Raw genomic sequence first — 15,982 nt, forward strand, 5'->3', positions numbered from 1 at the left:
AAAAATAATTAAAATATACTTTAACCAACTACTGCTGTATCTATCTGCATAGGACTGGCACCAACTTCTGTTTGAACTGCTATATACTTCTAGCCAGAGAAGAGCTCCCCTGGTGGCTCAGATGGTAGAGTCTGCCTGAAGTGCAGGAGACCTGAGTTCAATCCCTGGGTTGGGAAGATTGCACCCACTCCAGTATTCTTGGTTGAAAAGGAAATTACAACCCACTCCAGTATTCTTGCCTGGAGAATTCCATGGACGGAAGAGCCTGGCAAGCCCCAGTCCATGGGGTCGCAAAGCCAGACATGATTGAATGACTAATCCTTCCTTCCTTCTGGCCAGAAAACTAAAACATGCACTCTCAGGAAATAAACCTTGGTCTGGCCTCTTTAGTCAACAACAAATTGTACATCTACTTGCTAAATTTACAGAAGATGCTATAGGGAGACAAAGAAAAACTAACTCTATTTCCTCGTGGAGCCTGTAATCCATTTAGGAAGAAAAGATATTTTTTAAAATGCAACAGCATAAAATGAGGCAGTAACCCAGACTGTGGTTCAGGAAAAGGAGTACTTAGTATGGGCAGGGGAAACAGAATAACTGGGGAAGGCTGGATGATGAAGTAATCAGGAGGGGAAAGAAGGAAAAGAACACGTTTCAGGAATAAAGAAGGCGTGTAAGGTATGTCTACAGGAGAGAGCAATGACTTAGAAATGCGAGCTGCAGGCATAATCAAATCAAATATAGAGGGCATGTATTAGTTGTATTAGAATAAAATGCCATGAATTTAGAAAACAAAAAAACTGATCTAAACTTTCTTCATACTTCACAGTGCTAGAAGACAAGACTCCTCTGGTATTAAAGAAGCGTCAGCTTACTACCTGTTAAAAAGACATGCCAGCTTCATGGCATCAACTCTAATGTCCTTATTGTGTAGGTGTTTACACTATCATTTGATTAATATACCATAAACGTATATTCTTAGAATTTTAATATAGTACAGAGTTACAGATTAAGAAATTAAAAACCTGCTTTGCATACTGAAATAAAATTACAATTACAGTGATTTAGTTGCATTCATCTAATTCAGCACTAATAATTTCGAGTGAAATTTCTATTTGAGTGTCAGAGAGAAAGGGCTTTCCTGATAGCTCAGTTGCTAAAGAATCCACCTGCAATGCAGGAGACCCCAGTTCGATTCCTGGGTCAGGAAGATCCCCTGGAGAAGAGATAAGCTACCCATTCCAGTATTCTTGGGCTTTCCTGGTGGCTCAGCTGGTTAAGAATCCACCTGCGATGCAGGAGACCTGCGTTTGATCCCTAGATTGGGACGATCCCCTGGAGAAGGAAAAGGCTACCCACTCCAGTATTCTGGCCTGGAGAATTCCATGGACTGTACAGTATAGTCCATGGGGTTGCAAAGAGTCAGGTACAACTGAGCGACTTCCACTTTTACATCAGAGAGAAAAATACTACCAAAATGACCAAATATGCCACAATGGACATATAAGTGGTAGCATATGGAAAGACTGCATTTTAATCATATAAAATAAATATTCTATAGAAAGCTTGCAAATAGCCACTTACAATTTCCACCAGATTAGTTGCAAAGTGCAGGCATTTCTCTTCATGCTTAAAAAGCCCCACATTCTGCAAAATCACACGCTTAAAGCAGGGCCCACAGAGGGGCCAGACAGACCATTCAAAACCTATCAACTCTGTCAAAAAATTCAGAAAACAATAGTAATCCTAAACAAAAGTACTAAACAGTTTAAAAATTGTTAAATTCTTAAAAAAAAAAAAAAACTAAGTAAATACAGAACTCTAAAAAGGGTGAAAGTCGTTTGAGGAACAGGAGTGAAAGCCAATTGAGCCTGCTGGTTTATCAGGGCAAAGGTGAAATGCACAAGGCAGGGGAGAAGGGGTTGTCTTGGTTCTGTGTCCGTTGCTGTGCTACTGGCTGCGCTGATGTGCTTGGAGTTCAGTTGCTCTCACTTGTGGAATGGAACAGTGGGCTTTACTTATGGTCCATCCTGAATTGTGTGATGCTAACACGATTCCCATACTCACCAAGCGTTTCTGAGTTACTTCGCCTAGACAAACCACAGCTTTCCGTATCCATGGATTCAATCAGCCAGAGTTCAAGTTGGTTGTTGAATGCGAGGAAGTGTAACCACAGTTGGGGTGAAGGGAAGGGTCGTGATTGAATCACCCCTGATATATAAGGCACTTGAGCATCCATGGATTCTCCTGGGGTCCTGAAACCTCCCCTGAGGAGGTGAAGGGAACGGCTCTGTACATTATTACCATTCATTCTTCTTTAAAGTCATATGGGGACTGGGTTTAAATTAAGGAAGAAATTCCATTTTCAAGTCTTTTTTTTTTTTTCTTTCTAGATCTATCTTTAAAAGGTCAGTTTGTGATACACTTATTTCCATGAAAGACTGCAGAAATTTGAACTTTTCTTTTCTCGAGTGTCTCTCTCATTCTAATATTTCATCTATGAGGATCTTTTTTATTTTTAAACTTTTTATTACAGCAAATTCCAAACATACACCAAAGTAGAGAGAACACCCTCCATATACTTATCACTCCAAAAATCATCACGGCCAATCCTATTTAATCTATACCATTATTCATTTCCCTTCACTGTATTTTGAAGCAAATCCAAGACTCGCCTATCATTGTATCTATAAACACTTCCGTATGTACGTGACAGTCTTTTAAACCAGTCTTTGCAGGGAAGGGAAATGGGCCATTTGTGCTTGAATGTGATAACCACATGAAAGCCTCAATTTTGGAATTTCTCCAACTTTATTGTGATAGCTTAAAAAACATCACTGAAACTCCACAGGGAGTGCGTATCGAGCTTCTCTAGAAGTGCTACTTTTGCCTGGTCTTTGGTTAGAAAGGCAATGTGGTGGTGGGGCTTTGTAGCGCAATGGATAGCACACTGGACTTCTAGTGTAGAGAGGCAATGTGGTGTGGAGGGTCTCACGTCAGTCAGCTTGGGTTCAGCCTCCAGCGCCACCACTTACAAGCTGTGTGGCCTTGACCTCACTACTTAACCGAGGCTTGGTTCTTCATGTGTAAAATGGGGATAATAACAATACCCAGTTCACAGAGATATGCTGAGAAGTAAAGGAGTTGATATACTTAAAGTGTTCAGAACAGTGCCTGGCTTATAATAAGCATGGTGTGCTAGTATTTATATAACGTGAAGATGCAAGACTTATTACTGAAGATTAAAAACAAGGAACAAAATTCTTTTTTACTGACTCAAGAATGCTGGAGTGCTGAAAGAGAGAGCCAGTAATGAGATTTTAGGTTTCATGCCAAGCAAATGTCAGCAGAAAGCCTTCACAGTCAATCTGGGGCTCAAAGGAACAGCAACCCTGTTTTGCTCGGTAATGAATTTGATTAACCCACGTTTTAAAAACTCAAAGCCAGACAAACAAGTGAGATTTCAGAATAACAACAACAACAAATATATATATATATATATACATATATATATATATATACATATATATATACACACACACACCTTGGCATCAGCTTCCCAACACTGATGTAACAGTTCAGCAAAACTCCTGGGGCAACTGCTTGGAATGGTTAATCTCTGTAAGACAGAAAGACAAAATAAGCAAAAACAAAACAAAATACAGGCATTTTCTCATTAAAGGAAGGAAATACTAATTGGAAGATATGAAAGAATTAATTTAGTAGCATAAACAAGACATGAAATTTAAAGCATCCTTTGATTAATATGTGACTGGAGAGAATTTGTGTTTAGATTCATAGTATCTAATCTCTAATGACACTTTACCTTTTCCTCCAAAGAGGAATCATAGTGGATGAAGAAATCAGGTTCAGAGCAACAAATGCAACAAAATATATAATCTGGTCAAAAGAAACTACAGTAGGAGAGGGGCAAGTTGGAACTTACATAAACCTAAACCATGAACTGATCACTGTATTTTTATAGGTAACTATGAAAATTGCAAATAGGCCAGGTAACTAGGAAACCAGTTCAGCTTTGGCAATAGGTGTACAACTTCTGAAAACATCGTGAACACAGAGATAATTTTATAGAAGTATTTTCTCAGTGGCAAATGAGACACTCTGAATGGATGACTCATCATGGCTTAGTTTTGGCCAAACCCATAAAATATAAGGACTTGATAGAACAAAGAATATAATGTGAAGACTAGTCTTGTTCTAACATTCTAGAGCAGTGGTTCTCATAGAACATGTAATTCTCCCAGAGGCAGTTTACAAATCTACAGAGACATTTTTGTTTTAAAGTCTGGGGGGTTGTACCTAGAGCAGGTCAAGAATGCTAAGCATCTTTCAATGTATCATAAAGCCTGATTAAAAATTCTCCTGCATTCCGCCAAACTTCAAATGCCCCATGTGCGTTCATGTAAGACAAGAAAACAATGAGCTTTATACTTTTCTGAGCTTAGACTCTAACTTTGATTTCTAAGTAGAGTATTTTTTGAATATTTTAAAAATACTCTGAACTTTCTTTGAATGCAACTACTAAATGAAATAAATCAAGGGTAGATTGATTTTTTCATTATTCATAACCTTACCATAATATTGGGAAATTCTCGCCTACAATATAGTGTTGCTCATGGTACTGGAATCATTAATACTCACAATAACCCATCTTTATTGTGTGTTTGTAGCTGTTGAATTCTATTTATTTATAGGTGCAAGCATCTAAAATTGTTCCATTATCACCTCTACTGTCATCCTGCCTGAGCATTTAAACACTGCAATACCTATTTATTTCTTTCTTATATTACATTTAGAGCATTATGTTGACTTAAAATACAATGTGTGTAGTAGGCTGTATTACCACTGAATTTCCTTTCAGGGATAAAGAGGGAGCATTAAATAATTGTTATAAATAGAGTACTGAGTATGAAGGGGCCTTCTCAGATCACTCAGTGGTAAAGAATCTGCCTGCCAATGCAGGAGACATGAGACGGGGGTTCGATCCCTGGGTCGGGAAGATCCCCTGGAGGAGGAAATGGCAACCCACTCCAGTATTCTTGCTTGGAGAATCCCATGGATGAAGGAGCCTGGTGGGCTACAGTCATGGGCTCACAAAGAGTTGAACACGACTGAGTGACTGAGCGTGCACTCATAGGTGTGACAGAGCTGAGAACCTCTGTAGTAGGAAGATTTTTTTCTGCAATGTTGTTTGCCAAGAAGTTTTGCAGGTAAAAAATTTAAAACAATTTCATTTGATTTGGAGGAGGCTACATATAAAACTAGAAAAATAGTTGTCTTGGCAAGAAAACAGACAATCTGTATTTGGAATTAAAATCAGAAAACCAAAATAAATAAAACTTTAAAGCAAAGCTAAAAAAAAAAAAAGCAACTCTGGAAGTTAGAGACTACACTAAGCATTTTCAAACCTCTGGTTTTGTGATTTCATAGACTAGAGTAAGATGTAGTAAACAGCACTATTATTTTACTGTCATGAGAACTGGAAACCTTTTCATGAAAAGTAAAGAAAATCAAGAGTTTACTTAAAAAAAAAGTAAGATCGTTGGGGTGGCAACTAATATAAACAGACAGTGATTGTGATTATGTGACTGAACACACATCATGAGTAATGAAAAACAAGGTTTCCTAACAGGTAACATTTTCAGCGTAACTGCAGCACATTTTCCAAGAACTGAAATGTGAACTGGCTGAATATAGGTGTTGATCTTTTCATACTGACAAACTTTTTAGATACCACATGTGAGACATTATAAAAGGAGACATAATTATTTTAAATTATCTGACATGTTCAAATATCAGTTAAATCGAGACTCAGACACTACGTAAGGGATTATTTTCATCCACTAAAAAGTACTTTAAAAGAGAATTTGAAATATTTAAGTGTGATTATATAACTGTGGGTATTCTATTAAAACATCCTGAAACAACCAGATATTAGCACCAGGTCTGCAACACTACTTAAACCTTAAATATTTAAAAATAAAGATTTCAAACTGAAGATGAAAATAATTCCCAATCATTAAATTAGGCATGACATTTTTCTTAAAGATTATATTCTCTTTTTTTTTGCACTATTTTCTACATAAGATACAATAATTATTTTTTAAGTCAAGTTTATCACCTTTTTCTAAAGTGTAGTCAAGAAAAATGGATTAAGTTTTTGGATTTCCATGTTAATAGTTGTTTTGCTACTTAGAATAAAACACATTTATGTACTTGAAAAGATGGAGTTATACTGCTAGGACATTCTGAATGACTACAAATTGAGTTTTATGGCAAGTCCAATGGCATACAGACATACCTGTAAGATTTAAAAATTAGTAATACTCTCTTAACTTCATGTCTTCTATAATGGTTCATTGTTTGCTTTGTAAAGTTTAACAGCATTTTGTGGATTATAGCTTCAATAGAATTTAATAGTAGAAAAAGTTATTGTTTGACGATCTTATTTCATTATTAGGGGTTTGGAATCAAAGGCCTTCAGATATAATTTTTAGAAAGTATTGATTTTCCTATAGATGCAAAAAGCAATTCTAAATGGTGAAAACAAATAAGCTCTAGAGTCTAGTTAAGAGTAATGTATCAGTGTCAAGTTTCTGGTTCTGATATTATATATATATATATATCTATGTCTCACGAGTGGGGGAAGCAGAGTGAAGGGTACACAGAATTCTTTGTAATATTTTTGCAACTTCCAATGAGTCTAGGATGACTAGCTCTCATTTAAAATATCTCCCTAAAAGTTTAAACATGCCATTCTTTATTTAAATGAGGCCTTTGAAAAACAATTACAGCTTTCTCTTTTCAACTCAATAACCCAAGGTATTCCAGAGCAAAAATAAACAAAATAATTAGAAACTGAAGGGATTTTTATAAATTATATTTAAGTCAAAGTCTCAATTTTATTATAAAATAAATCCTTGGGAATTATTTTAATTGCTATCGCAACAGAATTTGTTTTGATAATCAGGGCCACTATTTATGAGGTGAAATGAAGACATCTTCTTGAATGATGATAATGGAAACGACATTTGAACTTCATTTCCATATTTCTGGTGAATGTGCAGAATGAGAATGGATAAATACCCTTGTAGCACCCAATCTGCATTTGGTTCACTAGAAAGTTGAGAAAATATATTTCACCATGTGGGTTTCTTTCAACTGACTGTTATATTTAATAAATACAATAGAGGAGGCATTTGAATAGTCCCCATCTGTTATTAGCTGATCATCATATCACCCCATGGATAAAATAGTACACTCTAGGGGATTCCCTAGAGACAAACAGGGAGAGGGCCTCCTCATGCACCCATTGAGGAGGTCCTAAAGGCTATTTATAGGGGATTCTCAAGCCTCAAGTCAACTACTCAAAGGCAGCTTCTAAATTCATTTTTTTCTTCAGCTTTAAAAATCCTTGATGGATACTCCAATATTTTCAAAGTGCTTTAGATTCACAGCTATTCTGCCCTCCTTTAAATGAAATATTATTCTAAAATATTAATTACTCTGTCTTATACATACTTGGAGAGTTCAGTCAGCTTTAAAATAAAATTTCTTCCTACTTTATTTTGAAATGATACAGAGAAAAAAAAATGACATTGAGTGTTCTGCTCCAAAGTCAACAGAAGGTCAAAACCTTCTTTGCTCTATTTGTCAACCCAGAACTAAATGTCTAATCATCTCACTGGCAAAAGAAACTGAACAGAAACAAGTGGGTTCTCATACCATGAAAATAATCAGTTATACTGTGTGTGAGGTCTGATTGAATCGCACACCAGGAAGAACCACCACATTTAATTAAAACAGAACAGCCTCTGTGAAACAATGAGTAAGACACATTCTTAAATATTACACCTTTTCATTTTTCTTTAAATTGGCAGCTCTCTCCCATTAACTTCAGCTATCATGAACATTTCATCCAATCTCAATGGCTCAGGAGGACAAATTAATAAGGTAACTGTGGATTATGTGATCTAAATATGAAAACTTGGCTTCTCTCAGTCAATAGCAGCTTTTTGATTGATCTAGTTTGTTCCTGCACTAACCATGGAGAGCAGATCAATCTAATTCTTTTAAGGCATTAAAAAGGGAATATTACTACATATTTGCCTTTTGGCAAATTATTTTATCCTAAGGCTGCACCCTTCCCTTTTGTGGAGGGCACAGATAAGATGTGGAAATGAAGAAGTTTTGTGAAATAAAGTTGTTTTGCAGTGTTGCAAAGACAACTGCGTGCTTCCATCACTTGATCTAAGTTCTCATAATACCTTGATATTGGATGCTTCATCTTTATGCTGAGAATCTCCATGGCTGTGCGTTTCAGTCACAATTTTAAACCTTTCAAAATGTAGTTGCTCTCTTTGATATGAATGTACCATGTTCTCTGATGTAGGCTCATAGGTCCAACTAACTGAAAGCCTCAATTTGTGGGAAGAAGAAAAGCGAGGCTGGGGACACAGCACAAACGCTGTTTACGCCACTGAAGTTCTTTTGAAATGGAAAGGCTCTGCATGAAGAAGGGAGCAGTTATGCCACTGCCTCGCCAATTCCAGTGAGGAGCTCATCTTCAATGTAGTGTTCAACGTAGGTGGCAAAACTGTAATTTTTCCCTTTTTTGAAACTATTTTTTCTTCTTTTATTTTTGAAATTCTCATCTAAGCGACAGTTTCTTGTACTATAGTGACTCCTGCTGGGAGAGGTAAGTTGAAGTAGCTGAAGGTCTCTTACAGATATATCAACTCCCGGACAGTAAAAAAGATGTCCTAAACGCAGGAGATGGAGTTAAACTGTTCCCCTACCTTGGACGCAACGGCTTCTTTCATCACTAAGAACAAACCCCTAGGTTTTACAATTGAGACGGAGAAACTAGTACAGTACTTGTACAATTTTTGATCTACAGCATCACGACGTGAAGCTGCAACAATTAGATGTAAAGGGTCCATTCATGAGGAATAACATCACTTTGACCCTTTGTGTTAGCTCCTACTGCTAATCTTTCCATAAGCGTGAACTTACTTTCAATTTGAAGAAGATGAAAAAGTCTTTTGCAAAACCCCAATACTGTTTTCTGATCTATGTACCTGAATGGGGAATCGTAGTCTTACCTCGTTTTTTTCCACTACAAGCCAAGCTACTTGTAATCCTTCCAAACCTTTAAAGGGGACCTCCCTTGTTAGCATCTCCCAGAGAACCTGGAACAAAAAGGAAATGGAATTTTTATTCTTGTACTTTATATTTTTGGTATATTACTGAAACTTTAACATTTAACTGTATCCAATTACCAGGCACAACCAACTCCATCTGTAGAAACTTGGGCAAAACATATATATTCATGCATAGAGCTTCTTCCGTGTATTTTATACATATACATATATTTTGTTGTTGCTGCTGTTCTTTTTTATTTAACAAAACCTACTTTAGGGAGTAGAATATCTACATCCGGGCTTAAAATTTTATGAAACCAATGTGCCTAAGTGATTTAACTGTATTTTGTAAATTAACAGAATTCCCATGGCTCACCATAAACTAGATTTTACACTTTGTTAGTCAAAACTCTTTGCACCTTCAATCTCTGATAAATTTCTCTGTATGGAAATAACTGGGAAATCAAACATATTTTCAAAGCTTCAGTAACAGTCTCATTAACAAAAAAAAAATTGAGCCCCAAATCCAAATCACTGGCTAAACCACTTACTTCACAATGGTGGATACTTACAAGACTAACATTTAGATTCTGTGTTTGGAGAACTCTTTCTCCAAATGAGTCAGTCTAAGGGATTTATTTTCATCCACCTATGATATAATCTACTAATTATATTCTAAAATGTCATTAACACCTATGTACATATATAGGCTGTTCACATGTGCATGCGTGTGCAAATGTATGTATACGTTATCTCTCTGCAATCCTTGAGATTAGCTTGATTAATAAATCTGCACTGGAATGCTGAAACAAAGCAAATCGATGTGCGAAATGCTGAAAACAGCTAATGATTCTGTATTCTCTTTAAACTCTGAGTCATGGAGACTTTTGCTGCCAAGGTAAGTCAATGGTAAAGAATCTGCCTGTCAATGCAGGAGACGCGGGTTCAGTCCCTGGGTTGGGAAGATCTCCTGCAGCAGAAAATGGCAACCCATCCCAGTATTCTTTCCTGGAAAAACCCATGGACAGAGAAGCCTGGCCAGCTACAGTCCATGGGGTCAAAGAGTCAGATACAAGTTAGCAAGTAAACAACAACCACAGTGGAGAGTTTTACTTTATTTATACAATAAAGTACTTTATTTATACAAATGAGTATCCAGATTTGAGTCTATTGATACTTTTGTGAAGTGCAAAAACAATTACAATTTTATCAATAATAGCATGATAATAACAGCCACTATCATTTATCGAGGGATTATGTTCCAGGTTCTCTGTTAAGCCTTTAGGTATGCTGTCCTGGTTAATCTCAGTCCCATCAGATGGGTATCATTCTCATTGTACAGATGAGGAAACTAAAGCTTAAGGAAGTTAAATAAACTTGCCCAAAGGCATTCAGTTATCAGGTGACAGAGCTAGAATGTGAACTTCTTGTCTCACCCTGAAAGTCAAGGTCTCAACAAGAGGTAACTTTGGAGATGGAAGAACGAGAGTGCAGCAGGCCCTAGTTTAGGTAGGTTTGGAGCCAAGGCAGAAGCAAAGACACGCAGCACCTCTGCTTGACATTTCTGTTGTTCTAAAAACAAAAACTCACTTCTAAATAAGAATGCAGACTGAGAATATACACTCTATTCAAGCAAGTCTGATACCCACTATTTCCTTAGCCAGTGCTCAGTCTTACTCAAGCCATAACATGTTAAAATGAGTCCTGGCTAATATACTAAGGTAATTAGCAGGAAAATCAGGGAAATTGGCAGATGCTGCTCAAGCAGGAGAAAAATAATTCCCTGAAGCTTCTTTGGGCTTTTAATCAAGTGTGTAAGGTACTTCTTTAGAAGAGCTACTGAATAATTCTATTCGAGTCACAGAAGTGATTAGGAAAAGGTAAGGGGCACCCCAGAAGGGGCTGATTCGAGCAAATGCTGGAAGTTCAGGAAAGATGGGAACCAGAACAGGTACGTGGTCACCTGACACTGGGCAGTGGGCGGGGATGGTGGTGGTGGAGGAGGGGTGGAGAAATGGCAGGAGCGAGAGGGATGAGCAGGAAATGAAGCCCCTCAATTTACTGCAATCACTACTTCCTGGTGTTGGGGTTCAGACGGGAAGGGGTATAAAGTGCAAGAAAATGAAGGGGTTTGGCATTCTTTGGAAAGAATGACTCTGCCTCAAATGCCCAGGACACCAGAATGTTTAGATGAGCAGCCTTGTGCCCCTCCTTTCAGAGTCTGGCCTTCTGACCTGTCTGCACAATACACATCACACACACACACACACACACACACACACACACACACACACACACGCTGCTTGGGTTTTTTGTGGGGTAAGAGGCAGAACTAAGAGCCTGGGGAATGACAGCAGAAAAAGATTTATGCCATTCTTTATCCCAAAATATTCCACTGGAAAGTGTCCAAAAATCTAATAGGATCAGAGTTATATTTCTCTAAGGGTTCCAACCCTGGAAAAAGTAAGATAGTTTCATTCTAGTCCCTCCTGTGTCTCTAAAGACCTACCACAAGGAGTAGCCATCTGATGGATGTGAAACTGGCAAGAGTGGCGTCCTGAACTGCTGGATCCTGAAGCCCAAATGAGATCTTGAGTTCAATTCCAGCGTCAGCACATCTCATGATTCCCTACTATTTATTTGCCAACTTCAGAATGTATCAAAAAGTAGGTGATGTGAGATAGGACAACAGCTTTTTCTACTGAGCAAAATCACATTTGGCACAAAAAAAGTAGCTTAGTTGAGGAAGTCACTTGGAGGTCTAAAAATATATTAAACTATGCCTGAAAATATCAGTTATGGGGATGCAGGCCAAACATTATTGTGATCTTTCACCTTAAAAATATTTTCCAACTCATGTTATATTGAGACATCCCTACATTTAAACTGTGCTTGCAAGGAAAATTTCTATTTTCAGCTTACAGAAGAGAAACTTGGACAAAGCTGTGTACTTTTCCTGCCTTTTCTTTTACAATGGAAAGCCATTACCTGAGCTGGGTGGTTTTGGAACAGGACTCACAGACAAGCGAAGCAGTGATGCTCATTCTGAAGTTGCTTTATTTTCAAAACTGGTTTTGGCTGAGAAGCTTTGGAGCAGGTAATCCTTTCTGCATTGCCATTAGGAGAGCTTTGTTTTTAAAGAGTGGTTAGGCCTGGGTTCTCAGAACGTTTACTCTTCAATGATTCTGGCTTTCCTGAACTCTTTTCTCTTTTGTGGACAATATCCTAAACACTCCTTCAAGAGACGTCATCAGAAGAGGACAGAAAAAAATCTACTTCCTTATAAAATACCAACAATGGCCTGCCTAGTGAAGTTTACCAGCGTACAAGCAAGGGTCACAAGATCCATTTCTGGCATTTCACCAGCATGTTTATTTTAAGGCTGTACAAGGCTGGCTAGTCTCACAATGTGTTAAGAAGATCCAAAGGTTAATTAAATTACGCTGCGGAGGGCCAGGGACTTTAAGACTACAAGGGGCTAAATTCTTACAGCAAGTCTGAGAAAGAAAAATAAAAAGCAAAAATACACTGGGGTTTTTTGGTTGGGTTTCAAAAATGACAACTGTTTTTTATGGTCTTATTCATCTGCATGTGACTGCTATGTGAGTAGGGGGGCTCAATGAATGAAACAGACTTCTAATGAACTACGGGATGTCCTATGCAGGCAAATATACCTATTGACAAAGAAGTCCTTCTTACTCACCTGTTCTGAAAGGATGTGAAGAACTCTCAATATCTGCACTGCTTCCTTAGATAGATATCATTTTCAGAGTTTATGGACTATAAACTTCTAAAACTAACATGGTTCCTACCTTAACAACTATCCTCTCCTGGCCTACTACCTTGGGCATGTGATGCTTTCTTGACTTTAAAAAAAATTTGTGATGGTTTAAACAAACAGGATCCGTAAAGCACGCTCTGTACTTTTCCTTTCACTAATGTTGAGAGTAAAACAGGCAAGAGTCGTGATTAAATAAAATCCTGATTTGTTGTTTATAACTAAATGAGCATATGCGTACTCTTCTGAATGAAATTCGGCTGATGCAGCCACGGGGTAAGAATAACCAGCATTCTGAGTAAACCTCTTTCAGAGAGTAAAAGAGCAGTCGCTATTTTAAAACTAACAGATTTACTGAAAAGGCATACCCTCCCCCGCCCCACCCAGTTAAAAGAAGACTCTAATAGGAATATAGAATTGATATTTAAAAGCATGTGACTGAAGCAGACAAGTCCTGAAGAGCAACATCAGATCTGTAAATGCAGAGCAACCCTGGAAAGGTCCAGTGACTGGCTCTAAGATTTGCTGTAAGATTGATTACTTGATGAAAGAGTTGTTAAGCATTTGATAGGACGGGGGAGCCTGGTGGCTGACGTCTATGGGGTCACACAGAGTCGGACACGACTGAAGTGACTTAGCAGCAGCAGCAAGGCTTCCCTGGTACCTCAGACAGTAAGGAATCAGCCTGCAATGCAAGAGACCTGGGTTTGATCCCTGGATCAGGAAGATCCCCTGGACAAGGAAATGGCAACCCACTCCAGTATTCTGGCCTGGAGAATTCCATGGACAGAGGAGCCTGACGGGCTGCAGTCCATGGGGTTGCAAAGAGTCGGATACGAATGAGCAACTAACATTTTCACTTTTCATCTCTCAAAACAAAAGTAGAATCAGTAAATAAGTAGATTGAAAACCTAATTCATAAAAAGAAAGGTTCAAGGCCCATCTACTGAGTAGTGGTGAGCAGTTCCTTGAAAGGAAAGCTTTTTAATAAAATAAGCTGTACATTTGCAGGTTCAGAAGTCTTGATTTAAACTACATTTAATATGGTGTGGGGGGGCAGCATTTACTGTGGAATGAGTGAAATGGATTATAAAAAGATATAGTGAAGACCCTAAGCTCCACAAAGTCCTCTCTTCACATCTTTCGTAATTTCTACGTAGAAGGGAATTTGTTCCTGGTCACTGGAACCAAAACTCCATTTCAGCTAAGGAAAAGCAGGTGGGCACACTTAAACAAAGTCCTGGGCAATTGTAAAGCTTTGGGAAAAGGCAGTGTGAACTGTGCTTTCATAAATGAGATGATACTGAACCCCAAAGTTCACTCTATACAGAACTCACAGTTGTGTCTTTCCAGTCAAAGATTTCAGAGGGAGGGAAATTCTAAGACGTGGGGAGACTTTTACAAGTAAAAGCACTGCACAAGAACGTGCAGAGTGCTCAAGTGAGCCTTAAAAATCTAATTCACATGAATGTGCAATGTAACTTAAAAACTCTAGCCGTCGAAATGTATTTATACATGTTTACATCCACAGGCAAGGGGAAAGAGTGAGAACTATGGTCCCTACAGATAGCTGACTGCATTTAACAGTTTTAAATGGCTGTATAAAACAAAAGAATATACAACAGAGATACTGTAAGTGATCCTTACTCTCTCGTCTCTTATAGAAAAAGTTTGATGGTTCCTGATTCCACAGGATAAAATGAAATGCTGGACCCAAGAAGCAGGCAAAGTAAAATTTAAATTGCCCTAAGTTGGTGACTTCACTTTCACTTTCACTTTCACTTTCATGCATTGGAGAAGGGAATGGCAACCCACTCCAGCGTTCTTGCCTGGAGAATCCCAGGGACAGGGGCATGGGGTTGCACAGAATCAGACACAATGGAAGCGACTTAGCAGCAGCAGCAAGTTGGTGTCTAGCACAGTGCCTGACACAATAAATAGGCTTTTACTTTAAAATGAAGGAACATAACTTCATTAGAAGGAAATAATCTCACAAAAAGTCTTAAATTGCAACAAATTTCTCCATTTTCATACTCCCTGGCAGTTGAGTTGGAGGATGGTTAGAATGTAGTAATTTAAAAAATATATTTATTTATTTATTTTGGGCCGAGCTGGGTCTTTTTCGCTGAACACAGGCTTCCCTTGTTGTGGAGCCTGGACTCTAGGTGCTCAGGCTTCAGTAGCTGGTGTGTGTGGGCTCAGGAGTTGTGATGGATGCACTTAGGTCCCCATAGAATTAGTTGTATGTGGAATCCTCCCAGAGCAGGGATTGAACCTGTTTCCCCTCCTTTGGCTAGCAGATTTTTAACCACTGAACGAACCACCAGGGAAGCCCAGAATGTAGTAACTTTTGACATACAGGACCAGCTTTAGAATCTATTTCTTCACAAACTTCTGGGCTTTTCCTTTTCTTTTGATAAGAACTATTTGATCACTGTCTAAAATAGGTTATAACTATACCCCAATATAAAATAATACTTTAAAAAGAAAAAGATATTAATTTTTTAAAGAAGTTATAGCCTTCATTCTTAGAGACGCACAGAATTAAGGAAAATTAGATATTTAGCCTGATGCTGCTACTGTCTTCCAAACTTTATAATTTCAGCCTTTCACCAAAAACATGTATTTCATTTATGACATGATTTTTTTTCAATAGCCAATAAAATTGATATTAGATACATTTGGTACACATAAGATGTAGTATGACAGAAAAAGCTTGCGAACTGAAACCAGCCCAGAACTTACTGAGGCCAGCAGGAAGTACCTAGAGCCCGACTGACTCTAAAGAAACAGGAATGGGTTTGACGATGTTGGTATCCTCCTGTACCATCAGCTATCACCTTAGCTGAAAACACAGAAAGTCAGGAGGAGGAGGCATATTGATCTGGTCTAAAGTTAGACAGCTTTCTCCCCCATTACTATGAAAATGTCCTTCAAAGAAGTAACAATATAGAGAGGCAGTATGATCAAGAGATGAGAGGTGAAGACTGGGGTTCCAAGTACTTTTTTTTTTGTTAAAGCCTTGCTGGCTGCGACAGGC

General features: G+C 38.1%; 1 protein-coding gene across 9 annotated transcripts in view; it reads right to left on the reverse strand.

Annotated features, from left to right (window-relative positions):
- Positions 1 to 15,982, reverse strand: part of MAP3K20 (mitogen-activated protein kinase kinase kinase 20) — a 169,863-nt gene that overhangs the window by 59,306 nt on the left and 94,575 nt on the right. For all 9 annotated transcript variants that reach the window (XM_069577192.1, XM_069577189.1, XM_069577190.1 and 6 more), the window contains 2 exons: positions 9,126 to 9,212; positions 3,545 to 3,619 (listed from right to left, as the gene is read on the reverse strand). In XM_069577192.1, coding sequence (XP_069433293.1) covers positions 3,545 to 3,619; positions 9,126 to 9,212 — 162 coding nt within the window. The remainder of the gene's footprint in view (positions 1 to 3,544; positions 3,620 to 9,125; positions 9,213 to 15,982) is intronic.

This window comes from Ovis canadensis, chromosome 2 (assembly GCF_042477335.2).
Source record: "Ovis canadensis isolate MfBH-ARS-UI-01 breed Bighorn chromosome 2, ARS-UI_OviCan_v2, whole genome shotgun sequence".
Taxonomy (NCBI): Eukaryota; Metazoa; Chordata; class Mammalia; order Artiodactyla; family Bovidae; genus Ovis; species Ovis canadensis.